The following is a 27,028-nucleotide window of genomic DNA, read 5'->3' as shown; positions in this document are numbered from 1 at the left end:
GGCCCATGCAAGACTCACAACCCCTGGGCATAAATAAAGGTTGAAAAGTAGGCAAAATGGTTGGAGGCCTAACAACAAAGCCTGCATTCAAAATGGCCACTTGCCTGCCAGCACATGGCCAGTGCCTGTAGCTGCACTCAAAATGGCCACCAGCCACATGGCCTGTCCCTCCCCATGAACACCCCCAAAAATCGAAAAACACTGCAAAATCAGCACAATCCCATTCCATCCATGCCCTCCATGATGTTTAAGTTCAAGACAACCCACAGAAAGACTAGGCCCATGCAAGACTCACTACCCCTGGGCATAAATAAAGGTTGAAAAGTAGGCAAAATGGTTGGAGGCCTAACAACAAAGCCTGCATTCAAAATGGCCACTTGCCTCCCAGCACATGGCCAGTGCCTGTAGCTGCACTCAAAATGGCCACCAGCCACATGGCCTGTCCCTCCCCATGAACACCCCCGAAAATCGAAAAACACTGCAAAATCAGCACAATCCCATTCCATCCATGCCCTCCATGATGTTTAAGTTCAAGACAACCCACAGAAAGACTAGGCCCATGCAAGACTCACTACCCCTGGGCATAAATAAAGGTTGAAAAGTAGGCAAAATGGTTGGAGGCCTAACAACAAAGCCTGCATTCAAAATGGCCACTTGCCTGCCAGCACATGGCCAGTGCCTGTAGCTGCACTCAAAATGGCCACCAGCCACATGGCCTGTCCCTCCCCATGAACACCCCCAAAAATCGAAAACCACTGCAAAATCAGCACAATCCCAATCCATCCATGCCCTCCATGATGTTTAAATTCAAGACAACCCACAGAAAGACTGGGCCCATGCAAGACTCACTACCCCTGGGCATAAATAAAGTTTGAAAAGTAGGCAAAATGGTTGGAGGCCTAACAACAAAGCCTGCATTCAAAATGGCCACTTGCCTGCCAGCACATGGCCAGTGCCTGTAGCTGCACTCAAAATGGCCACCAGCCACATGGCCTGTCCCTCCCCATGAACACCCCCAAAAATCGAAAAACACTGCAAAATCAGCATAATCCCAATCCATCCATGCCCTCTATGATGTTTAAATTCAAGACAACCCACAGAAAGACTAGGCCCATGCAAGACTCACTACCCCTGGGCATAAATAAAGGTTGAAAAGTAGGCAAAATGGTTGCAGGCCTAACAACAAAGCCTGCATTCAAAATGGCCACTTGCCTGCCAGCACATGGCCAGTGCCTGTAGCTGCACTCAAAATGGTCACCAGCCACATGGCCTGTCCCTCCCCATGAACACCCCCAAAAATCGAAAAACACTGCAAAATCAGCACAATCCCATTCCATCCATGCCCTCCATGATGTTTAAGTTCAAGACAGCCCACAGAAAGACTAGGCCCATGCTAGACTCAAATACCCCTGGTGAAAAGGCCACAAGTACAGCCCCAAAAAACGAAATTCACTAAAAAATCACCACAATCCAATGCCATCCATGCCCTCCATGATGTTTACATTAAAGAGACCCCACAGAAAGACTCAGTCCATGCACCACTCACTACCCCAGGGCAAAAGGCCCCAACAGCAGCCAAAAAAATCGAAAAACACACTAAAATCAGCACAATCCCATGCCATCCATGCCCTCCATGATGTTCACATTAAAGAGACCCCTCAGAAAGACTCAGTCCACCCACCACAGAGTACCCCTGGGCAAAAGGCCCCAAAACAGCCCAAAAATCGAAAATTCCAAAATTTTAGTTGCAGCAACTGTAATGCCCCAAACAAACTTACTTGTAAAATTTCTAATCCAACAATGATCCAAATAAAGTCAAAAAGGCCTCAAATCCAAATATCCAGCAGCATCCACAAAAAGTAATCCTTCCAGCTCCAGATCCAAATGAAAAGTGACCAGGAGATGGACAAAGCACTGGGAGGAGCCTGCTGGACAGGAACAGGAAGTTGAAGACTGTGGGGCACTTCCTTCCTCCCACCCCCCTCCCCCCTCCCCAAAATGGACTCCTCGCTAAAAAAGTGCAGGCAAATGTCAACCTAAGGAGTTATTCAGATAAAAATCATCATTTCAAGAAGGTTTATGCTGCTTGCTGGTGGATTTCTTGTGCAGAATTGCAAATTTTATGTTTTCGTTTGTGCGAGATTCTTGCTGCTCGCCGCATCTCAAATCTCGCAATTGCGAAGTACCGCGAGACGTGATCTCGCCGTACTCGCGTTGACAATCTCTCGCTCGCAAGCCGCGATGACGTAATCGCGCTCGCCAAATCCCGCGGGATCACACAGCAAGATCCAAAATGGCGCAGCACTCGCAAACTATCGAGAAAAACAACCCGGCAAACGATGATAAACGCCGCGCGCCGCAAAAATTGTATCACCAACGCCGCGCGCCGCAAAAAAAATCCGCTGCGTGCGAATTTGCGGATTTTGCGAGAAATTCGCAAATCTCGCGGATTGCGAATTTCCCGAAAATCCGCAAAATCCGCGAGCGTAACGGATTTTCCGCCCATGCTTACAACCAAAGACTGCTAAGAAATCCCAACAAAGATAAGCCAGTAGTGATAAGTAACATGTACTTTCTGGCTGTTATCATGTGTACTTCATAGCTGACTCAGGGATCTTTAGATTTTGATGCTCTCTGGTAAGCGTGCGTTTTTAGCCAATTCCTTAGGAATAATACATCTTTTAAGACCAGTCTTTTGATGGTAAAAGTGCAACCACAAGTTGCAGAATGCTCAATGACCCATACCACACAGATACGTGTCACCTGTTCTAACTTTAAACCCAGAGACATGTTGGTGAGTGACTTCGACAACCTGTCCAAAATACACACACAACCATTTGAGCAGTCTAGCAGAGTAACTCCGTGGGGTGGTACAAAGTATTTACTCCTAAGCCCGGGCACAAAGAAGTGTGAGAACCAGTTCTAAGGCACAGCTTGAGGTGAAGTATGCAAAGGGAGCAGATAAGACATAGCTGCGATTCCCGCAGACACCGACCATGTGATCTGAACAGATCAGAAATACTTCTCCAAAAATGTTCAAACATACCTAACCTTACACCACACAGGTACCATCTGCCAAAGACTTACCCACTTGTCCAAACCGGAGCATGTTGCAGTTCCTATATTTTTTTCTAAAGCCCATGTATGCCAAAAGGCATCTTTGAACAGGCTGTTCTAATAGACAAGCCTCTTCCTGAATTGTTTTGAATTTGAAAGGTATCCCAGCTCCAGATCGGAGTGCATTCCAGAGCTGGTGACCAAAAACTTTGAAGGACCTGCTGGGGGCGCCGTTTGCAATGTGAAACGCAGTGCTCTTCTGACTTTTGGGTCATGCCACTTCTATAAGGAGTAACCAAACCACTGAGAAACAATGGCATTGCATTGTAAAGCCCAGTGTGGCAGGCACAAGGTTTTGAGCTTATCCAGATGTAGCCAAAGAAGGTATCTACCTATGGTAGAAACACGCTAACATTTTGAACCAGTGCAGACCAGCTTCCCCACCAGTTTCTGAAGTTGTGACTTTCTCCCGCTTCACTGCCCACAAAACAAATGTGATTGTTGCATGAAGCAAACAGGATGTAGAAGTGTTTACTTATTGTCCCACTTGAGAGATTTCCACAGAAGCGGAGCAGTTGTCATTTCATTAACCAAAAAAGATGTTGGTTACACCCTAGGGGGTCCAGACAAGCACCTCCTCCAAGCACATGTGCATTTGCATTGCATAAGCATCAGCAACCAACAAGGATTGATATTCTCCAGGTGGAAAGAATTTCAGATGTTACAAAGTTTTTCGTTTTTGTTTCTACGTACAATGTATGATTCGCAAGCATGTATCGTAAGCAATACAGTATAAATAGAAATCGTTTTCTGAAGTTCAATGCATGCTCACTCCTCTGGAATAAAAATTGCTAGTGAACACACGTTAAACAATGTTACAGACTTACATTGCTTATGTATTTCTTCTTTCAATAAGTTGATTATTTAATTGCATTTCTTATCTCAACAAATCCAAGACTAGCCCTGGCAGGGTTTTTTCATGGACAGAGGTTCACAGCTGCGAGGGAACCTTGTGTCTTGTGTGATACAGCCAGTCTTGGCTTTTTAATTAGCAGCATGCTGTGGCACTTGTGGTCTCGCTTCAACATTGCAAGGCAGGATCGAAAATCCTAAGCGTATGAAGTTGCCTAAAACGTCTGGACTTCAGTGCCACGGGAGAAATGGGGCTTTTTTGGTAAGGATTTTCAGTCTAATATCGGCTGTGAATTCTATGGGGACAGCCAGGCTCCAGAGACCTTTTCCCGATCTGGTAGTGAGTGTGTCATTCAGATGACTGGTAAGGCCATGCGTACCTGCCCTATTCCATAAAGATGACAACAGACACTGTCACAAGATCCCTCAGGGGTAGTAAACGCTATATAAATAAATAAACAAGTTATAGGATCACAGTTCTGAAGTTCAGCTATTGAATCTTTGTTGCATACACCCTGCTGTTTCTGAGGTACAAGCACCACTTTTGCCAAATTAACGTAGCAGCACTGAAGGAGGATAAGGGCATTGGTCGCTCTGAATCTTGCCCATCCCCTGCTAAGCTCTCAGCATGGCAGGTTGAACGGTAAGCAGGTCATCATTCTCTGTTGTTCGTGCATGTTCATCCTTGGCTAGATTGCACCACATTCACACCAGTATTGAGTATTGGCCAGTGTTTCAAAATGCATTTTTTGACCTGATTGGAGGCATTTTCTGTTTTGGATTTGGGTGTCAAGAGTACTTCTCGTGAGCAATCCCATGCTCATTTCAGTGGCCTTCTAACAAGTTTATGTGGATAGCCCCTGTTTACAAGTTTATTCGTTTATTGTTGGCTTCATGAAAATAGTCCAGTTTGAAGGAGCAATTCCTTTTAATACGCAAAAACTGTGAGAATGCAAGGGAGTTCCTCAGTGTCCGTGGGTGCTTGGTGGTGGCTGTTATAAGAGAGTAGGGTGGTTCTCTCAGTAGGTTTGAGAAATAGTGTGGTATACAGTTCACCTTCGTGTGGTTTGATAAGTAAACCCAGAAAAGCTATTTGCGATTTACTGTGTGTTATGGTAAATTTTAGGCCATTACAATTTGTATTCAACTAGTCATGAAACATGATCAAGGTAGCTTCAGAGCCTTGCCAATTATAAAAATATTGTCAATGTATCTCTTCCATATCATTATATTAGTCAAAAATGGGTATGGTTTGGATAGCATCTTATTGGTTTCAAGCCAATCCATATATAGTATCGCAAAGTTGGGAGCAAAAGCTGCTCCCATAGATGTTCCTTTGATTTGTTGAAAAAATATGCCATCAAATGAATGGCTGTATGAATCAATATGGTTATATAGATATCTGGAGGGGAAGAGACTGGGATTTTCCTTCAGGAATCTTAAATACCGGCATAGGTCAAGAATAGATTTTATTTTAATTAGCCGTAAATTGGCTAACTCAGTCAAAAACGTAGATTACTTACCGTCGCATCTCTCCGACCATTCAGCTATGAAGATGGTATTTGAGTGGGGAGATAAACCCCCTATAAGGACGTGGTCTTTTGATCGGTCTCTCCTTACCTCACTGGAAGATATAGAGCATATACAATCAGAAGCATGGGCTTTTTTTGAAATAAACGCTGGTTCAGCAGCTCTGGGTGTTATTTGGGATGCCTTTAAGTGCACATTAAGAGGGATCATAAAGAATAAGACCGTATACCGAAGAAAGCTGTATCTGGAAGAGGTGTCTTCTATTGAAGAGAATATTAGAGTTACTCAGGCGGATATCGAAAATAGTAGTGATGACAGTAATCATGATCTATCGCTGAAACACGCTAAATTGATGGAATTGAAGAATGCATTGACATCAGTATTAGATAAACGAATCATGCAGAGATGGGAGGCGAGCAAACTAGCTCATTTCCAATATGGGGAGGGGGCTGGAAGGCTCTTGGCCTGGAAAGTAAAATCGGACCGAGTGCGAAACCATATTGATTCAGTGACAACTGATTGCGGCACCTTCACAAATGATGCTGACATTAGAGAAGCTTTTAAAGATTTCTTCCAAACAATATATCAGGAAGACCCAAGTGTCACCTCTGAAGATGCTGCTAATTGGTTAAAAGATCTATCTTTACCATCTTTGACTGATGAACAGAGTACATTCTTAGATAGGGACATAACGAAGGAAGAGGTAGAGCAGGCCATACAGGGAGCCAAAGGAGGCAAGGCTGCAGGAACAGACGGTTTACCATCAGAAATCTATAAAAACCTGCTATTGGTGGTGTCCCCGGTTATGGTGGAACTGTTTAATAAGATCTTGAGGGAGGGAGCGGCCCCCCCAGCATCCTGGGATAGCGCCTCGATAACACTAATCCCGAAGCCTGGTAAGCCCTTATCTGACTGCGGTTCGTATCGGCCTATCTCAATTCTAAATGCCGATTATAAAATCTTGGCGGCAATATTGGCTAAAAGACTCGGTCAGGTAGCTCCATATATACTAAATCCGAATCAAAAAGTTTTTGTTAAAGGGAGGCAGCTGTTCGAGCTCACATATGACCTGGTGGGAGCTATAGATCTGGCGACTAAGGAGACTCTGCCCCTCTCGGTTCTCACCTTGGACGCCACTAAGGCCTTCGACAGGGTAAATTGGCAATACCTGTTGGAGGCCTTGTTGAGGTTCAACGTGGGAAATAAATTCCGTAGAGCAATAAAACTGCTGTATGGAAGCCCCTCGGCCTCTATTTTGATCAATGGAGGTTTGTCCGAATCATTCAGGGTAACGAGGGGAACGAGACAGGGTTGCCCCCTGTCCCCTCTATTATTCGATTTGTATATAGAGCCGTTCGCACAAAAACTGAGAGAGAACCAACAAAATATACCATTTGTCTTTTGCGATTGGACCAATAAAGTGGCCCTTTATGCAGATGACATCATGATTTTCACACCAGATATAAACACAGCGTTTCCGGTGATTATAGATCTCGCCTTGGAGTTTGGAAAGGTGTCAGGATACGAGGTGAATGCCTCAAAAACAGAGTCAATGTCTTGGAATGTTGACCTAAATATACATAGCGCGACATCGAGAGCTAACTTGAGATATCTGGGGATAGTCATAGATAAAAATATAAACACAATAGCGGCCCTAAATTTTGCAAAAGTAGCAGCGCAGTGCCGAAAATTGATGAGAGCATGGGCTCATCTCCCTCTCACCATCTTGGGGAAGGTAAATCTAGTTAAAATGTCCATACTGCCAAAGATTACATTTTTATTTAACTCAATACCACTGTTTTTTGATCCTAAATTAATTTCAAAATTGCAGAGTGAGATATCCTCTTTTATCTGGAATATTAAGAATCCAAGAATTGCTTGGAAAAAGATAAGGCGTCGGAGGGAGAAGGGCGGGCTGGCGGGCCCAGACCTTCAGGCTTATGCATGGGCATTCCAGCTAACGCATATACGCATGCTTTTTAAAACACCAGCTGATTCAGGCCTGGGCCTTATGTTTTCTACTTTGTTGAGTTGTGGGGGAGTTGGGCAAGCCAGCTTCCTTTTTAAGTTTGGTGATCCCAAATTCTTTAAAAAGATAAAGTTGAAGATACTACAGGGGATGGCCAATACATGGTACAGAGTGAGATACTCGATAAATCTAGGATATTTTTCAAGCAGAGCTCCAATATGGGACCTACCTGCACCCCCTCCCTGGGCAGAAGACGTTTTAGCCCTACCACTCAGAGAGGCAGGTATCGCATCTTGGGGAGACGTATTTTCTGATGGATCTTTGCTTCCATGGAACTACTTCACCAACAAAGTCGGACCGAGATTTTCTAGATTTAAATATTTACAAATTTCAAGCTGGGCCCAGGCGCAGAATATACTGCCCTCACGTAATAGCAGACTCCCTTTAGGGGGTGTGAGCGAACTAGAAGTATGCCTGCTTGACAGACCACCTATAAAAAAAGAGATCTCGCTCTGGTATAACATGATCATAGAGTAATCAGATGGTAAATTCTGTCTTCCAATGCAATTGTGGGCGGAGTCTATGCCAGGAGAAGATGTGGAAGAACTTTGGCTAACCTCATGCAGAGTATTGTGGGATTTGGTTAAGCCCGCTTGGCTTCGAAGGAACCAAGTATTTACAATACATAGAGCTTATTACTCCCCACAGAGACTGTCAACATTTTCCCAGATAGGGCCTGTCTCCTGCCCAAGATGCGGACTGGTGGCGGCGTCCGACATTCATATGTTTTTTGAATGCCCACAAATCACTCCATTCTGGGATTCCATAAGTAGTGAATTGTCTTTGATTTTGGATTGTCAGGTCACCATTGACTTGGGCTTAGTCATTTTTGGCCTGAGTGGAAAAACTCGTAACGCTGCCTCCAACTTAGTGTTCTATTCCATTCTGGCGGCCCGCAGGGAAATTTGTAGACACTGGAAAGACACTTTGCCACCCACCTTCTATGAATGACGTTCTTCAATTCTCCAGATCTCGAAACTTGATTTGGCAAGGGGAGGAAACCAGGCGAAAAGAGCCTTTTGGAAGCTGCTGGAGAGGCCATGTTGACACCTGGGTTTTTTTTTTTCCCCCAGGTCCGATGATTAATGCTGACATGGCTCACCTTCTGGCTCCTCCACAGTTGTGTCGTTGCTTAATGGGCCGCGGTATTCCGGGCATTATTGTCAAACAGAGTTGCCCACATGCTAGAATCTCACGGCCTGCCAGCGGATACTGAAGGGGTATTGTTCACCATCCCTCCTACGCTATCCCCGCCAGCGGAAGCTGAGTCAGTACAGAGGCACGGCCTGACTTTCTGCTCTGCGGTAGTCTTCTGTCTTGACAGTTTGGAGCCAATGAACGCAAATGAGGATAAAAAAAAAAAAAGAGTACTTCTCGTGAGCAATCCCATGCTCATTTCAGTGGCCTTCTAACAAGTTTATGTGGATAGCCCCTGTTTACAAGTTTATTCGTTTATTGTTGGCTTCATGAAAATAGTCCAGTTTGAAGGAGTTTTAATACGCAAAAACTGTGAGAATGCAAGGGAGTTCCTCAGTGTCCGTTGGTGCTTGGTGGTGGCTGTTATAAGAGAGTAGGGTGGTTCTCTCAGTAGGTTTGAGAAATAGTGTGGTATACAGTTCACCTTCGTGTGGTTTGATAAGTAAACCCAGAAAAGCTATTTGCGATTTACTGTGTGTTATGGTAAATTTTAGGCCATTACAATTTGTATTCAACTAGTCATGAAACATGATCAAGGTAGCTTCAGAGCCTTGCCAATTATAAAAATATTGTCAATGTATCTCTTCCATATCATTATATTAGTCAAAAATGGGTATGGTTTGGATAGCATCTTATTGGTTTCAAGCCAATCCATATATAGTATCGCAAAGTTGGGAGCAAAAGCTGCTCCCATAGATGTTCCTTTGATTTGTTGAAAAAATATGCCATCAAATGAAAAAAAGTTTTGGGTTAGACACATTTTAAGCAAGTGAAGGATAAATTAGGTAGGTACCAAGTGTGGACGAATACTGGAGTTAAGAATATTTTGAATAACCTCGATCCCATCCTCCTGCGGGATATTGGTATAAAGGGATTCGATGTCCAAATTGCAAAGTATGCAATTGTCAGAGTCAAAAGGTAATTCTTCAACTAAGTTGATCATGTCCTTCGTGTCCTTAATATAACACTGTGTAGTGGGTACAAAATATTTATTAAAGCAATCTACATAGCGTCCGAATGGCTCGAGAATAGAACAGCAGCTGGAAACTATGGGGCTTCCTGATGGGGCATCTGTGTTCTTGTGTCTCTTGGGGAGAGTGTAAATCACTGGTGTCCTGGGTGATCTAGTGTTGAGAAAAAGAAATACATTTTTACTGAGGAAGCCTTCGGTTTTGCCTGCCTCTGTAATACTAAAAATGAGCTCTTGCTTCTCGCTGGTAGGGTCTGCTCCTAATCTCTTGTAATGATCCGTTTAGGATAGTTGTCTGAAGATCTCGCTTTTATATGTATCTATGTCTTGAAGAACAATACTCCCACCTTTATCTGCTGGTTTGATAATCAAGTTGTCTTTCAATTTCAGTCCCATGAGGGCATTTCTCTCCTGCAAAGGAAGGTTATATGGGATAAATCTGTGCTTAAGTTCAAGTCCCAAAACTTTCTGTAGGATACGTTTCTCGAAGGTGTGTATTTCTGTTGGGATGCTTGCGTAAGGTGGTGAGAATGTAGATGGGGTTGGAATGGTGTATAGGTGGTTGTCACAGGTTTATTTAGGAAGAAGCCATGTAGGCGAATCTTTCTGAAAAAAACGCAATAATTCAGTTTGTAAGTCCAAAAATGTCACCCTAACGGTTGGAACAAATGAGACGCCCTTGCTTAGTAAAGCTATTTCTTCTTCAGATAGTTGATAGTTAGAGAAATTAAAGATGGGTATTGTCTTGTGGTCGGCCATGTCAGGGGTATAAGCAACAAGTGAGTTATTCTCAGTTACCATTGGTAGTATTTTTGTCTTGTCTGTCGGTCTCCTGGTTCGCTGTACCATCATGGAGGGGGCGACCTGATCCCCATCTGGGTGGACGTCCCTGTCCCCTTTCTAAAAAATCGTTGTTGCCTGTATTTCTATTTTTGGAGGAGCTAGGTCGTTTTTCTGAATAGGAAATCTCCTATGATTCCCCTGACGTATCTGAAAAGCCAACGATTTTGTGTTGTTTAATATAGCTGCCCCATGGGTGTTGTGGGTTGAAGTTTGTGTATGTTCTATTAGTATAGAAGTCTTCAGACAAGCAAAGGTAGGTTTTCTCAATTTTGTAATTCTTAATTTCTCTTTTGTCCCTGGTAGTCTTTTTATTCTGTTCAATCCTATTGAATTCTGATATAGTTTTCTCTGTAAGTTTTTTGCATCTGCAACGATGCGATATTCATTTATCTGTTTTTCTATGCTGTCAATCTCTACCAAGAGTTTGTTAATTTCATATGTACCTATATCGATGCCTATTACCATCCAATGTCTGGAACACGTGGTACCAATGTAACTAAATCCACTGAGATATTTCTTGTTATCAGTAAAGACCCCCAGGATGTTCCTTACTTGGAGGCCAACTGGTAAATGTACAGGAATTTATTTGTACAGGAATTTATATAGCGCAAATCACCAACCGGTCTCTAAGTGCTTGCTTAGGGAACCCGTCCTGGTATTCCCCTGTGAGATAACCCGGGCAGGGTATCCACAAGATGAAAGCCAGACATCCCGCCGCGAGGGGCCGTTGTGGAGATTAAGCAAGCTATTGCCCAGAGTTGCAGAGTGTGAACCCATGAATCGAGTAGGCACCGGAGCGAGAATTGTCGAGTCCATGGACATTTTAGGACTCAAGACCCCGCCAAACCGGGAATTGAACCCTGGTCCCGGGCTGACCTCTGCTTCCAGGTCTGCCTCCTCTAACCAGTGAGCCACACTGGTATTGTGTCGGCTTTAAGATACTCAGTGAGCATCCAAATCATTAGTTGGAGTTTAATGTATTTTTTCTTAGATTTCTCAAGTTGGTCAAATATTGAGACATCAGTTGAATGAGTAGCTTCAGTGGACTCTGAGAAAAGTGAAGGGCCTTCAAGGATCTTCTTTTATATTCATCTGTGTACAAAGGGGCATGATGTGTCATACTTCAAAACGGTCATCAGAAAGAGGAGAAGATCTAATAGAGGCAGAGGGTTAGTCCATTGTCAAAGCAATAGCCATAGTTCATTAGAGTAAGCCAGATTACTAAACTATATGAGCTTTAGTCTTGACGCAAGCCATGGCTGAGATACTCCAAGGCAAAATCAATGTAATTCTTAATAAATAAATATGTTTCTGTCAGGAAACCATGGTTCCTTCTTGGTAGCCATGTGCAAACAATAAGGCTTTCATCAGAGTAAATCACATATGATACATGTGCAGCAACATCAGAGTATAAGAAATAAACAAGTTAAAAACAGTTCTGTTAGCAAATGATATCATTTTAATGATTACAATGACATCAAAATAAAGAAAATTGGCGATAGCGATCAGGAGTAATTAAAGTCCCATCATAATTAATAGAAGCTCAAAATGTATGTCCTTCAATGATTAGTGAGCAAGCTGCGTGTGCTCTCGGATGATTGCTGGTGCAGAGGGGCCGTGGAGAGCTGCTGCTTTGAGGCGCAGCGGCTGTGGTGACCCCCCACTGAGGTTTCCAGGTACTCTGTCTGTTTCAGCGGCGCTGCAGGAGACACATCACTGCCGTATAAGGGGGACCACGAATAGTGACACCAGCGCTCCATGGCAAAGCTCATGGAGGATAGGCCCTGCATTGTCTGAAGCGTGGGGAGGCCCCAGAGCTGAGCCTGAAGGTGAGGAGTGCTCGCCCCCTTGAGGCTATACTGTACCAGCAGCCAGCAAGACGTGCTGTTCTACTTGTGCTTTAGGATGTGAATTTCACTCAGTGGGGGACCCGCCTGTCCCACACTGGTGCCAGCTGCTAGGTTTGCGGGTTGGGTAGTGCCCACAACGGCACAACACATGCGAACAGTCTAAGACCTGGAAGGTGAACCCAAGAAGTGCAGTGCCTGTGTCCCAGCCCCCCCTGCAGCTGTGATCCCTGTGGAGTGTATGCATCACTGTCTTGGAGTGCAAGTACGGGAGTGCGGATATTATTCTTGACTGCTGTGCTTTATGGGTGTTTTGCGGCCGCTGCCATTCCCACCGCGCCATCTGAGGAGAGCCGGGCTCACGGATCGGGAGGTGAGAGACGTCTGCACACTTGAATCCCATGGACAGCCTGCGCTGGGAGGTGTGCCACTGCTGGGGGACCTATACAGCTTGAAGAGGCATTACTACCCGGTGCAGAAGCGGTCGCCGGTGGTGCGACCCTTTCACACTCCCCCAGCTTTGAGCTGTGGCCCTTGGGGTGATCCCTGGCTCTTGGGCGGACCCACGCTTTTGACCAGGACACAGAGAGCTAGTGGGTGACAGGCACAGGAGGCTCGCTACGCCGCACACAACGGCAGACGGCTCATCCCTTTGTTGGGCAGGTAGAAGAGACAAAGGGTTCCACGCAAAGGACATTGTGGCTGCTTCTGCGATAGTACTCGCGGGAAATTGACTTGGTTGGTGTGGATTGGCGCTATATAGTGGGTCCTTCCCTGGCACGCTGATACCTGATAAAACACGTATCTGGGGAAGAAGTAAAGGCAGGAGCTGGACTACAGGGTCGCCACCATGGCAGGAAACAAAGAACCAAAAACGACCAAACAGGGGAGGCTGGACCGCTTCACAACAATTCTTTCGGGCCCAACAGGTGCAAAGGGAAGTTCCACCTCCAGCCCAGACACAGAGGTAATTTTACAGGCGATTCAAGCTACACGGGAAAGCATGGAAACCAAGATTGCTGAGGTGCGGACAGAGGTCTCTTTTCTGCGTCAAGATCTGAGAAAAGTTACGGAAAGAGTGACAGAGGTTGAACAACGAGTCTCAGACTTGGAGGATCACTTGCGGACCAAAAACACAGAAGTGGCCGGTTTATTAGAGACTGTGAAGGAAGTGGCCTGGCGAGTTGATGATGCAGAAAACAGGGCCTGTAGGAACAACCTGCGATTAGTGGGCCTTCCAGAAAACGCAAAATGCTCGGATCCGACCCGGTTCCTCTACACTTTCATCAAGAATACATTCCCGGAGGCGCAATTCTCTTCATGCTTCATCATAGAACGGACACACAGAATGCCTGGGGTTCGGCCGCAACCAGGAGCCCCACCCCGGCCAATGATAGCTAGATTCTTGAATTTTCAGGACCGAGATCTAATACTTCAACAGTTCCGTAAGAAGGGCGAGGTCAAATGTGATAATACGAAGGGGATTTTCTTCCCTGACTACTCCAGAGACGTGCAAAAACAACGCCGCACTTTTGACCCTGTGAATGTGAAACTCCGAGCTCTCGGGATCCAATATATGCTCCTGTTTCATGAAAAACTAAGGTTATTTTTAAAGATAAGACACGTTTTTTCCAGACCCCAGAGCAGGCATGGTCATGAATTGAGGAAAGACACCCCGCCAGCGGCCCTCTCAATGGCCGACAAGCAGCGAGGTCTGGATTGGGGCCTGAGCAAGCAAAGGCGCCGGAGACGACAGCCTAGGCGCCGGACCCAGAGTACGACTACACCGGGGAGATCCCTATGACCCAGGGGCCAGAGAACGGTTCAAACAGATACGGATGATGATACTTCCCTCGAATGTATGTCAAAAACCTCACAGAGGTCAAGTGGTGACGAGAACTCTGAACATGCAGAAGCTTGCAGATCCGCAGTCGAAGAAGGCGCGCACCCCCTTCTGGAGCAGATCAAAAACGTGGAGGAGTTAGGTTCGGACCCTCTATGTAATAACCCTCAATTCCAACAGCTTCACAACGGAGATGGGGAGAAGGGATGTACCGGGACGAACTATCCTCTGAGGGACGTTGTGGGCTTCCAGAGGTTTGGTGGACTCCGGCTACGTTTTGGGTAAAGGTAGGCACACAGTGAACTGTTCCCTTAGCGTTCTATAGTTGAGTGTGTAGGGGAGGGGGTGGGCTACAGACCTCTGGGTGGTCTACCTGCTCCAGTGTGGTCCTGTTGACCAGTTAAGGGGTGACAGGAGTGCCTGCAGAGTGTGGGGAGGGGGTAGGGGGGGGATCCAGAGTTTGGGGTTAGAAGGGGGATTGTTTTGTTTTACAAACTTACAAGTGCAGTGACATTGATGCAGGGTGGCATAGTGATGAAAAGGCAAATACTGTGATATTATGGCACGAACAGCGGTGGGGAGGGGGCAAAGGGATCGCTGACATGTCAGACGCACTACACTATCAGTATGGCTACATCTAATTCAGATATGTACTCGATCCTCTCATGGAATGTGAATGGGATGGGAAGCAAGTTTAAGAGGGGACTAGTGGCTGCGTACTTCAAAAGATTGAAACCTGATGTCATCCTCCTGCAAGAGACACATTTGAAAGGCACTAAGGGCCATATGTATCAAACCAAATTGACTTCGCAAATGCCAAAATTCGCAGAATTCCGGCGTTTGCGAATGCAATTTGGACAAATGGTATGTATGAAGGAAATCTGCTTCAAAAATAAGGAATCGCAAAATTTGCAAATTTTGCGATTCCTTAAATGCAATGTAAGAAGCCAAAAAAATTCTCAAATTGGCCTTCTAGTTGGTGGTAAGTTGCGAATTCCTTTAAAAATGCATATTTTTGCATTTTTCAAAGTGCCATGTGACGCACATTCATGCCCTTAGGGCATGTATGTGCGCCACATGTGCACCCATGCATATTTCATGGGTGCAACAGGGTGTCTGCACCCTTAAAATTATTCTCAATTAGCGATTAGCAAATTGCGAATCGCAAATTGAGATTAATTTCACATTCATTCCTATGGGCCTCCTGGCCCATAGAAATTAATGGGAAATAATTCCTTACTTGCGATTAGCAATTTGCTAATCACAATTAAGGAATTTCAAGAAATCGCTAAAAAAAAGCGATTTTCTACATACATACCATTTTGCGATTTCTAAATAGCGATTCCTTAAAAATCCCTATTAAGAAATCGCAAAAGGGTATGTTGCTACATATGGCCCTAAATGTGGTTTCCTAGGCAGGGGGGCCTATAGACCTATTCTCCACAGGGGCAAGAGGCATGGCAATACTTCTCAATAAAACCCACCCTTCAGAGGAGAACGCACCTGGCCAGACCCCAATGGCACTTATTTGGCGATTAAAGGGGTGTGGAATAGGAGACACATCCCTTTTATTAGAGCATATGCACCACCTAAGCTCCAAAAGCAAACGATAAACAAACTCATAGCAATTCTCTTAGAAGTCGGGTCAGACATGCACGTTATAGAGGGTGATTTTAATGAGCTTATGGACCCCATGACGGACCGCACGACTGTCCCCACTGGGAATCTTAGGGAGACACCGCTCAAATGGTTTGCAGATACCCTAGCGCTTGCGGATATATGGCATCAACAACATCATCAGTCTAGAGCCTACTCATTTTACTCAGGGGCGCACAAGGCCTTTTCAAGGATTGATTACATATTTGCTCCAGTGGGGGAACTTGGGGAGGTACGCAAAGTGGAGTACTTGGCAAGGGGCCTCTCGGATCACTCACCCCTGTGGCTCACGGTGGGCACCCATACACATCAACAGAAGGGAGAGTGGAAACTGAGCCCATGGGAACTTAAAGACCCACAGGTCACTAAGGAGCTCAGGGTAGATATGGAGCTGTATTTTAAAGAAAATCTGGGGTCATGGATTCGGCCATCACCCTGTGGGAGGCCTACAAACCAGTGCTAAGAGGCAGGGCACAAAATATTATAGCACATAAAAAATGCAAAGAACATGAGGAAGTCACGGGCTGGAATACCAGTTGCTGCAGCTTGAGTCACAGGCAAGCGCAGGTAGTGATCACTCAGTGCAACGCAGTCTACAACTCCTCAAGCAGGAATACTTTTCATTGGCCAAACAAGATGCATAGAATGCGATACAAGCCATGTACCGGCGCATATACGACGTAGGTGACAAGACTGGTAGGCTACTTGCATGGCTTAGTAAGAAGGAGCTTGACAGTAGGTGGGTTGAACAGATACAAACGGAGGATGGTCAGACTCACACGACCCCCACCGCAATAGCTGATGCCTTTGCAGACTACTATGAGGCCTATTACACACAGCGTCACCTGGCCGAAATGTCCCATATACAAACATATCTTAGTGCTATACAACTCCCCAAATTAAAGGATGCTGAGTCCAAGATGTTGGATGACAAAATCACAGCAGAAGAACTTGCGTCAGCGATTGGCCAAGTGAAAGCAGGAAAGGCGCCAGGAGCAACATGCAGCACTCTTTGGCCTGCATCTTCTCCAACTATACTTGGAGGCGCTTGAGGCGGGCAGCCTCTCCAGAGACTTGCAGATGGCCACAATTGTAGTAATCCCCAAAAAGGACAGGTCGCCACAAGAGTGTAGTTCATATCACCCAATCTCTCTCATTAATATGGAGATGAAGATATTGGCTAGAATATTAGCAAACAGGCTAGCCGTAGTCATTGCCAGTCTTATTCACAGGGAGCAATCCGGCTTTATGCCCAAACGATCGACAAGGTTCAATTTGAGGAGATTGCACAACTGTATAGAAGAGGTTGACGGTACAGAGGATCCACACTAGGTCCTCTCCCTCGATGCTGAAAAGGCATTCAATACTGTCCACTGGCCTTTCCTTATGTCTGTATTGGAAGAATTTGGAATTGGTCCAGTATTCAGGCGCTGGATCGCTGTGCTTTACGAGAGACCGGTGGCTAGGGTTAGAGTCAATGGAGTTATATCATGGGAATTCCCAATAGGTAGAGGCACCCGACAGGGTTGCCACTTGTCGTCCCTGCTCTTCGTCATGGTGTTGGAACCACTTGCCTGTGTGATCCGACTGCACCCGGACATCACGGGATTTAGGAGTAGAGGAGATGTAGAAACGGATGAACGCATATCCTTACATGCAGACGACATCTTGATGTACGTTACAAACCCAGAGAGGACGATTCCCTCAATTATGGATAGCTGCGAGACTTATGGTATTCATGATGGGTACAAAATTAATTGGGAGAAATCGTACATATATCCACTAGGTAAGAGTAAAGACCAGGCTCTTGGCCACAGTCACCTTCAGTTGGCCCGAGAGGGCTTCAAGTATTTAGGTATTTATGTTACCACCAATGCAGCAAGGGTACTGGAATGCAATCTTTATAGGGTGCTCAGGGAGTTTCAAGCGGATGTCAAAAGGTGGGGGTCTCTACCGCTAACGTTGTTGGGCAGGGCAGCACTGTATAAAATGATAGTGCTCCCCAAATTTCCTTACATATTGCAAAATACCTACCAGTTCATACCGGTCGAGGCATTCAATAAAATTGATGATCTGTTGCACAGATTTATCTGGGAGGGGAAGCCGCCTAGGATAGCATTGGCGACACTGCAACATAACCAATACAGTGGAGGTATTTCGTTGCCTGACCTTCGGGCGTACTACTGGCCCACCTAGTGGTAATGAATGAGTGGCAGCATGCAGAAAGAGATCACCCCATATATGTACTTGAACGCATGCAGTTTGCCAAATGCCCTCACACACACTACTTATATGGAGGGAAGGGGGCAACTCGACTCCTGACTGCGACACGGATTGTTATAACAGCCTGGAAACAAGCAGAATGACAAATGAAGTGGGATGGCCGGATCACTAGGGAAACTGCTCTTTGGGTCGGCACCCGGCTTCAATAAATTATAAAACTCCGAGGTTTCCAACAATAGGACCAACTAGGCATTTCACAACTTCACAACTTAAAGATATAATACACCGTAAAGACCTGGTAACATTCTCACACCTACACGCTGAATATGACATGAGCGAGACGTAACACTACAAGTACCTGCAGCTGACCCATGCCTGGCGAGCACAACACCTAGACACTAATGACATTCCAGAATATGCGCCGCTGGAGGGGCGACTACTAATGGGAGAAATTGTAGAGAAAGCGGTTTCATGGACCTATAGGACGATAATTAACAATAAGCCGGACAATCTACAGAAGTTGAGGGCAAAATGGGAAGCAGAGTTAGGTGAGATGGAAGACCTAGATAGGTGAAATGGCACTGATGCACCCATGTGAGGTGGCCATTAAATCCAGGCTCCGACTGATACAATTTAAATACCTGCACAGAGCGTATTATGATAGGGCACGACTACATCGTATAGGGAGGGCGGAAACATTAGACTTTTGAGATGTGGAGTGTCGCAGGGTACATTTTTTCACACGGTGTGGGACTGCCCACGGATTCAACAGTATTGGGCCAGTATGCTGGGAAGGTTGGGGGCAGTCCTGGGGGAGACGGTACCATTTAGTTTGCAGTTCGTATTTTTGGGGATATCTACTGACATTGATCTCCCTAAACCAAAGTTAACCTTACTTCAATTGGGATTGGTGGTTGCGAAACGTGACTTGGCCAAGGCATGGGGGGCGGTGGCGATCCCGTCCCTGACGGAGTGGGAAAAAAGTATGGATATGTATATGTTGGGGGAAAAGACAACATATAAAGCATGGGGCTGCCCCAAAAAGTTCTGGATAATATGGAAGCCATGGTTGGCACATTATGGGTTGTCGCTCTCTGATTCACAATGATCTCTTACAATGGATTTATGGGTTATGTATTAAAGAAAATGTTAATAAAAATACTTATAAAAAAAAGAAAATCATGAAATAATAACATAAAATATAACAACAATGATAATAATGATGATGATGATGATGATGAGGATGAAGTTTGGGCACAGGGGTTTGGTGCAAACCTCTATTTTTGCTTGGTTATACTGTTTATACCACAGGGCCAGGTGTTCCTAATTTGTGGATGTTTTTCATGATACTATACAAGGTTAACTCCAATGTATCCTCTGTAGATGCTTTGATAGCTCCCTAACAAGAGCTATCAGGTACTGGGGAGAATATGACTTACTCATACAGTACAACATGGGTAGTGAGGCATGTGGATATGTTGGAGGTACAATCACTTCAGGGCCTAAAGTTGAAGGAGTCATACCCTGACACATTGAGAGTAGTCTCAACGTTGGTTTACACCCTTGGCATTGGTAGCACTATAGCTACTGGACTGGATTTTGAAGAGGAGATTGGAAAACAGATCTAGAATCCTCTCCCAGGACTACAAATGTTTGTGCATGAAGATTGTTATGGACCCATACCCCCATCACATCTACAACCTCGGAACATCTCCGATCAGCACTACCCTGACCCACATGATTAACACCTCCATCATGAACGCCACTCACCCGGATAAATGAAAACTTGCAGAAATCAACGCCATCCTCAAGAAGCCCACAGCTGATCCGAATCAACTGAGCAACCTCCAACCCATCTCCCTGCTTCTCTGTCCAGTGGAAGTGATTGAGGAGGCCATCAACAAGCAACTCAGAACCCACCTCGAACTTCTCCATCTTCTAGAGAACACTCAATCAGGATTTAGAAAGAACCACAGCACCGAAACAGCACTCATCGCGGTCACCAAAGACAATAAATCATCCAGGACTGAGGAGAATAGAAGCCATCATCCTGCTCGACCTCTCTTTGGCCTTCAACACTCTCTCCCATAACACCCTTGTCAGAAGACTCCAAAAGATTAGCATACAAGGCTCCGCTCTCAAATGGATCTGTTCTTTCCTTACGCGAAGAACCCAAAGGGTCCTGCTTTCATCTGTAACATCAGAGACCAAGAAATTGATATGCAGAGTCCCACAGGGATCAGGGCAAACTCCAATCTTTTCAACATATACATGGCACCAATATCATCTGATCACAAGACATCACTGGTATCTCCTGCGCTGATGACACCCAACTCTTTCTCTCCCTTACAGACAAAACAACCATAGCCAACTTCACCAACTGCATGACCATGGTAGCAGACTGAGGGCCAGATGTAGGAGCCCTAATAACGGTTGGAAACGGCCGATTTCGGCCGTTTCCGACCGGTATTAGGGTTTTCAGATGTAGGGGGCTGAAAAATACAGAATCGGTATATTTACCGATTCGGTAAAATTACCGATTCGGTAAATTACCGAATCGGTAAATATACCGTTTCTGTAATTACAAATGTAGGTGGCACAGTTTACAGTGCCACAGGCCCTTAATCCTATTGTGTGGTAAAATACCGAATTCAGGTGTGCATGCACATCTGTGCATACACACCTGTGCAATGTGACACACAGACATGCCCTTAGGGCATGTATGTGTGCCACATTGCACACAAGCCTGTACTTGGGGTGCTAGAGGGTGTCAAACTGACACCCCCTGCACCCTTGCAGGATTCGGTATTTACCGATTCTGTAAATACAGAATTGGTATTTCCCATTGATTCCTATGGGCTTCAAAGCCCATAGGAATCAATGGGAAATACCGATTCTGTATTTACAGAATCGGTAAATACCGAATTTTACAGATTCGGTAATTCAGATTTTAAAATTACCTAAATCTGCCCCCTTCCCATTTACAGACTCTTAAATACTGAATCAGTAAAATTCGGTATTTAAGAGTCTGTAAATGGGAATTACCTACATCTAGCCCTGAATGAGAACCAACTTCCTGCAGCTCTTCCCCAACAAAACAGAAGTACTGGTCTTTGGCAGCAAGACCTCCCAATTGTTTTCAACCTGGTAGCCATCGGAGCTAGGACCAACAGCGATTCCCACAGATGACGTAAGAAATCTAGGGCTCATCCTAGATGACAAGCTATTCATGACAGCTCAAGTCAACGCAGTGTGCACCTCCTGCTTCCACATCCTACGCTAGCTGCGAAAAATCTTCAGATGGATGCCTCAGAACGCCAGGTGTACCTTCATGCAAGCACTCATCATCAGCAGGCTGGGCTACCACAACTCTCTGTATGCCGGAATTTCCAAACATCTCCTACACAGACTCCAGACTACCACTGCAAGACTCATACTTGACCTCCCATTCCACATCCACAGCAGAAAACACCTCTGGAAGCTTCACTGGTCCCCATTCACAAGTGCAGCCAATTTAAACTTTTCCAGCACACATACAAAGCCCTACACAACACAGGATCAGAATACCTGAACATCTGTATACACTTCACCAAACCACCAAAAACGTAATCTCTGTCTCACTCACACATTCCCTCCATCAGCAAAAGCAAAACTGAAGGTCGCTCATTCTCCTACATCACACTGAACACATGGAACAACCCCCCTTAACACTTCTTGAGTTCCACAAGAAGCTGAAGACCTGGCTCTTCCTATAAACACCTTGAAAACCACAAACCCACACACCTGCCCGAAGCACCTAGATACCCTCTTGGCTGATTAGTGTTCTATACAAATCAAAATAAAATAACATATATGCAGTTGGAAAGCTCGTAAACTGGTGTGCTTTTGATACCATAGTTGAGATTTACTGCTGCAGTATATCCTCATGATATATCCTAGGTGAATTGATGACTAGTTTGGGGGTTGGGTGAAGAGATAATGCTTAAATACGTTACTGGTAACACACATTACTCAGATTCACCCTTCCTTATTCCTATTCATGTGATCCACCCTCCTCCACTGGGGATAATTAAGAGAATTTTTATATAAAAATAATTGACTCTGGAAAAGTGGTGCCTGAAAGGGGAGAAGTAAGGACTGTGACAAGGAAGGGAAAACCGGAGTAATGAAGAGTTCCAGGAAGTAATGACCCAATTGGAGTTTCATCATGCTTTAGGATGATCTTGCTTAAAGGCAATGCCAGTGGTACACAAACGTTGTTATACATATACGTTCACGTTCAGTGCAATCAAACAGTGGTGAAAAATGTTTTACCTTGCAGTTATCACAGCAGAGGCCATGCGCACATTGTGAACCTGACGTCAGTGTGCAGGTCGCAGCTTGGCAGCAGGGATTCTTACATTCCTAGAGAAGAAAGAGGCAAACATAGCAAAATGTATTCATTGCTGTGGATTCTCACATAACGTAATGTTTATAACCTATTGTGAGAAAGAAGTTACAGCAGGGTTAGTATGCTCCTGCATATTTGTGCATGTACATATAGAGAAAAGAGTTTGACATCCGCTAGGGTGATGAAAGTGTTGCAGTATGGTGTTTTCATTCTTAAGTGATAAAAAGGCAGTAAATCAGGATTCCTATACTCCTATAAAAGAACATCAATGGGTGCAAGTGGATTTCTTGTTTTCAGCTGTCCGCACAGGTCCTTTTTAGTTGCCTAGTAGGCCTTTGGGACAGGAACGTAACTTCTTTCCACCAACAGGAACGAAACAGTAAAATGAAAATTGAAGTCTGAGCAATGATGAGTAGGCCCCAGCTGTCAACTTCTTGCTTTATGATGTCACCCTTTCCCATCTTGTACCATGATAAGGTGGGCTCAGTAGAGGTCTCCATCCCACCCTGCCCTGTGAAGAGATGGGAGAGAATGAGGTGACAGCTTGATTGACAACTAACCCTGGGCACTGCAGGACTTATGCTTGAGGTGCCAAGGGTTGTCGGTACCACTGACGCTGCAGTACATCACTAATGGGGTAAACCAGAGTCATTACAGGTTAAAGAGGGCAAGGCTGTGTCTCCCCTAACCCTCTAAATATCTCTGATGGAAGGGGCAGTCACCTTTATGCACCTGCTCAAGCCATCAGGCAGAGGTCACAAATATTTTTTTTATCATACCAGCATGAACAATAGATCATTATTCAACACTCGTATAATACAAAATGTGGAAAGAACAAGGAGGGAGGAGCCTTGACACCCATAAAAGCAAGCCACTGCCTGTTAGGCAGAATCACCTCTCATCTACTGTTTGCCCTACCTTATTTATTCTACAGAATTTTCATAGGGCAATGTTACTGTTGGAACCAATGCTACACTTATGACCCCCCCCCCACCCACACCATTGGAAATGCTGCATTATATTTGGAACAGTCCAAGAGAGAGAAACATTGGTGAAGGAACAAATGTATTAGTGATGTCCCGATGGAAGTCTTAACCTTAATTACATTGACAAGAATGCTGCTGCACTGTGTGTGTGTTTATTTACTGAAGAAAACAAGAGGTTAAGGTACCATTATAGTTAGGTGAATATCTCAACGATAACATTAATGTTTTGAACCAAACCAAACCAAACCACAGAAATTCACCAGTTAGAGTTAACCGCGCTAACTATAAGTTTCGCCCCTGCTATGCATTGCTTATGATCTCACATATCACATCATTCATTACATATTCTATGACATAATTTATGACATCACTGATGACATCTTAACTGACATCATTGATGACATCGTCCAATGAGTGTGTGCTAGTTTTTTTTTATAGTTTACATAGTGGCAGGTAAGTTCCATATTATTTTTTTACCCAATGTTGTACTGCATTGGTCCTGTTAATGGGTGTACGTCTTTACAACACATATCTGCTCCTAATGCACCACAGGGGTGTAGAGGTATGAAACATGTTATAAATCTTTGTATTCAAAAGTAACTCTGCATGCAGGTGACCATTGACTTTTGTTCATTATGTTCCACACAAGTTTTGTGTTCTGCAGAAAAAGTTTTCAACAGGAGTAAGATTCTACGTATTAGATACTAACTTTTGTAAACAGGCTTGAGTTATTAGACATAATTGTGTCAGCATGACAATTTCTACATAACTTAGAAGGCTGTGTGCACCAGGTGCTAACCTATATACATGTGTTTGCTTTGCTTGAGAAGATGGGCTATTTGTAAAGTTTTCATGTCAGTATAAAAGGTGCAGATAGAAGGATGTTTGTCTTTTTGACAACTGTTGCATACAGTGTACAATGTTCTCAGTAGATACTTTTTAATACCTTGTGGTGTGCTTCTTATGAAAGTTTTACTGTTTTACTGTTTGCAAACAGTGTGGTATAAAGTAAACTCTTTCCATAGAGTAAGAACTGTTTACAGGTCCCAGATCTCAACTTCATTTCTCAATTTAGGTTCAGTGAGTTCTGAGGTGTTTGATACAGCTAAAAGCAGTCCGTAGTAGGTCATTTGTTTTGGAACAGATTTTTTTCTATTTTTAGGAACTTGTCTTTCTCTGAACACTTGTATACAGATTGAACACCATACTCAATGAGGGTTTCCCTTATATCTGTGGTTGATTATTAATGTGAAAAATGCTAGCTGTAAAGTGTATGTATAGGGTCAATGTTGCACACAATGCATGCTTTCTACACCTAATGGAGTTTTATCTGTGATGACAGTAATGATGGCTGATATTCTTCTGAGCTATTTTGTATTTTCTGTCAGGCCTCTAATGTCACAGTAATTCATAGACCAATATGCGGGCAAGCAAAGCTTGGATGATGTCATCAGTGCTGTCATCAATGTCATTTGACATGACATCAGTGATGTCATAAATTATGCCATGGTACCAGTTCTGAATTTGTAAAAAATGATGTGCCAGGGGCCTCATCACAGGATGCCACTGCATCCTACACCACCCATTGCACCTGCTAGGCTACCAAAGACAGTACTAAACCAGCTACTAACCATCACACTCCAAAAAGTGTGACAGTTCAGACTATTTCAGCCCCCCAAAGCTATAGGATTAGCATGCGCGGCAGGTATTAGCAATTTTTGAAGTATATTGAATTAGTAAACAACAGTTTTTTTGCTCACTCTAAATTAGGCAAACAGCCCACGATGTCGCTGAGCACTGAAAACCACCAGCTCCAATTAATCACTGCATAGTACACTGCATAGTGTTGTCATATGTGAGGTCATAAGTAGTGTAAGGAGGGGTAAAAGTTCAAGTTAGTGCAGCTGAATATAACTTGTGAATTTCTGTGTTTATTTAGTTCAAAATGTTAACTTTATTACTGACATATTCACTAACTATAACTTTACTTTAACCTTTATTTTATTCAGTGAATTTCTAAAGTTGTTTAAAAAAACAGATCTTTTTATCATACGTAACTATACGTTACTTTAAACTTTGTTATTTTCAGTAAAGTTCTAGTTTTTTTTAACGTAAAGTAGAAACTTAATTACCATATGTATATGCATCCCCCGGGGCCCAGCATGGTTGTTTGGAGAGGAGTGACAACGGCCGATTTCAGCACTAGGGACCACATCCTCCCCCCACCGGGCTGGGAGTACTTGTTTGGGGAGGGAGCACGTGGCCCCCCTGGACCAATTTTGGCCCCAGGGACCCCATCCCCAAAGCCCGGCATGCTTGTTTAGGGGAAGGGGTCATGCAGCCCCCTCCAGGGGACCATTTTGGCCCCAAGACCTCATTCCTGGGGGCCTGCCATGCTCATTTGCTAAGGGAACATGGGGTCCCCTACCCAGGCTGATTTCAGCCCCAGGGACCCCATCCCTCATGGCCAGGTGTGCTTGTTTGGGGAGGGGGCAAGCAGCCCTCCTCCCCGGACCAATTTTGGCTCCAGGGACCCCATCCCAGGGCCCAGCATGCTTGTTTGGTGGAGGGGGGTCATGCGGCCCTCCTACCCGGGTATTCCCAGGTTCCCAGGATGCTTTACAATATAGAAAGGATGGCTGGGTGAAAGTTGCGCAGAGTTGGGGCAAAATCTGAGATCACAATATGGGTAGCTCTAAGGATAAGGTGATGGCTATTCACCATCAACCAAAGGTCTGTACCATGTATGGTCAAAACACAAGGTATATCCTGAGCTTGTAGCAAAGGTAAGTAAAGTTCTTTAATAAATCACGGTCGAGATGGTCTTATTATCTTCCTTTATTGTATTGTAGTTCTTAGTAAACAATCCTAGCCGACAACACGTGTTTCGTCTTTAGTGGTATAAGCCACAGACTTCATCAGGGCTATTACTAACGTTATATTTCTATAATGAAGAAGGAGTCTCTAAATTATCAATATGATGGAATATCAATATTACTAAATCGGGAGATTTGTGGTACAGTAAATCAACCCAATGAATAAGTATTAAAAATGACAATAATGCCCCAGCGAACCTTGGATGCAGTGTAGTCCGGCATGAATATTTAAACAGTGGCATGTTGTCCCAGGATGCTTGTTTGGGAGAGGGGGCACATGGCCCCCTTCTCTGTCCTGATGTTGGCCCCCGAGAGCCCCATTCCCCAGGGCTCGGCATGCTTGTTTGCGCATGCCCCTCCCAGAGACGATTTCAGACCCAGGGACCAGCACATTATACAGAGTGGAAAGGACCCTCCTCCCCGGGCATATTTTTGCCCCAGAGACCCACTCCCCTGAGGCCAGGCATGCTTGTTTTGGAGAGACAGCATGCAGCTTCCCATCCCGGGTCGATTTCAGCCCAAGGGAGCCCATCCTTGGGGCCTGCTGCACTTTCTATGGGGAAGGGAGCATTCAGCCCCCGTCCCCAGGCCAATTTCAGTCCCGGGACCCCATTTCCAGGGGCCCAGCACCATTAAAGGTTGATGACCTGGTGCCCACCCAGGGCACCC

General features: G+C 44.8%; 1 protein-coding gene across 1 annotated transcript in view; it reads right to left on the bottom strand.

Moving 5' to 3' along the window:
* The window catches only part of LOC147712256 (disintegrin and metalloproteinase domain-containing protein 9-like), a 1,115,055-nt gene that overhangs the window by 556,454 nt on the left and 531,573 nt on the right, over positions 1 to 27,028 (bottom strand). The window contains exon 13 of the mRNA XM_086922984.1: positions 22,422 to 22,511. Coding sequence (XP_086779110.1) covers positions 22,422 to 22,511 — 90 coding nt within the window. The remainder of the gene's footprint in view (positions 1 to 22,421; positions 22,512 to 27,028) is intronic.

Source organism: Lissotriton vulgaris, chromosome 5 (genome assembly GCF_964263255.1).
Source record: "Lissotriton vulgaris chromosome 5, aLisVul1.2, whole genome shotgun sequence".
In the NCBI taxonomy this organism is placed as follows: Eukaryota; Metazoa; Chordata; class Amphibia; order Caudata; family Salamandridae; genus Lissotriton; species Lissotriton vulgaris.
This window is presented reverse-complemented; position numbering and strand designations above follow the sequence as displayed.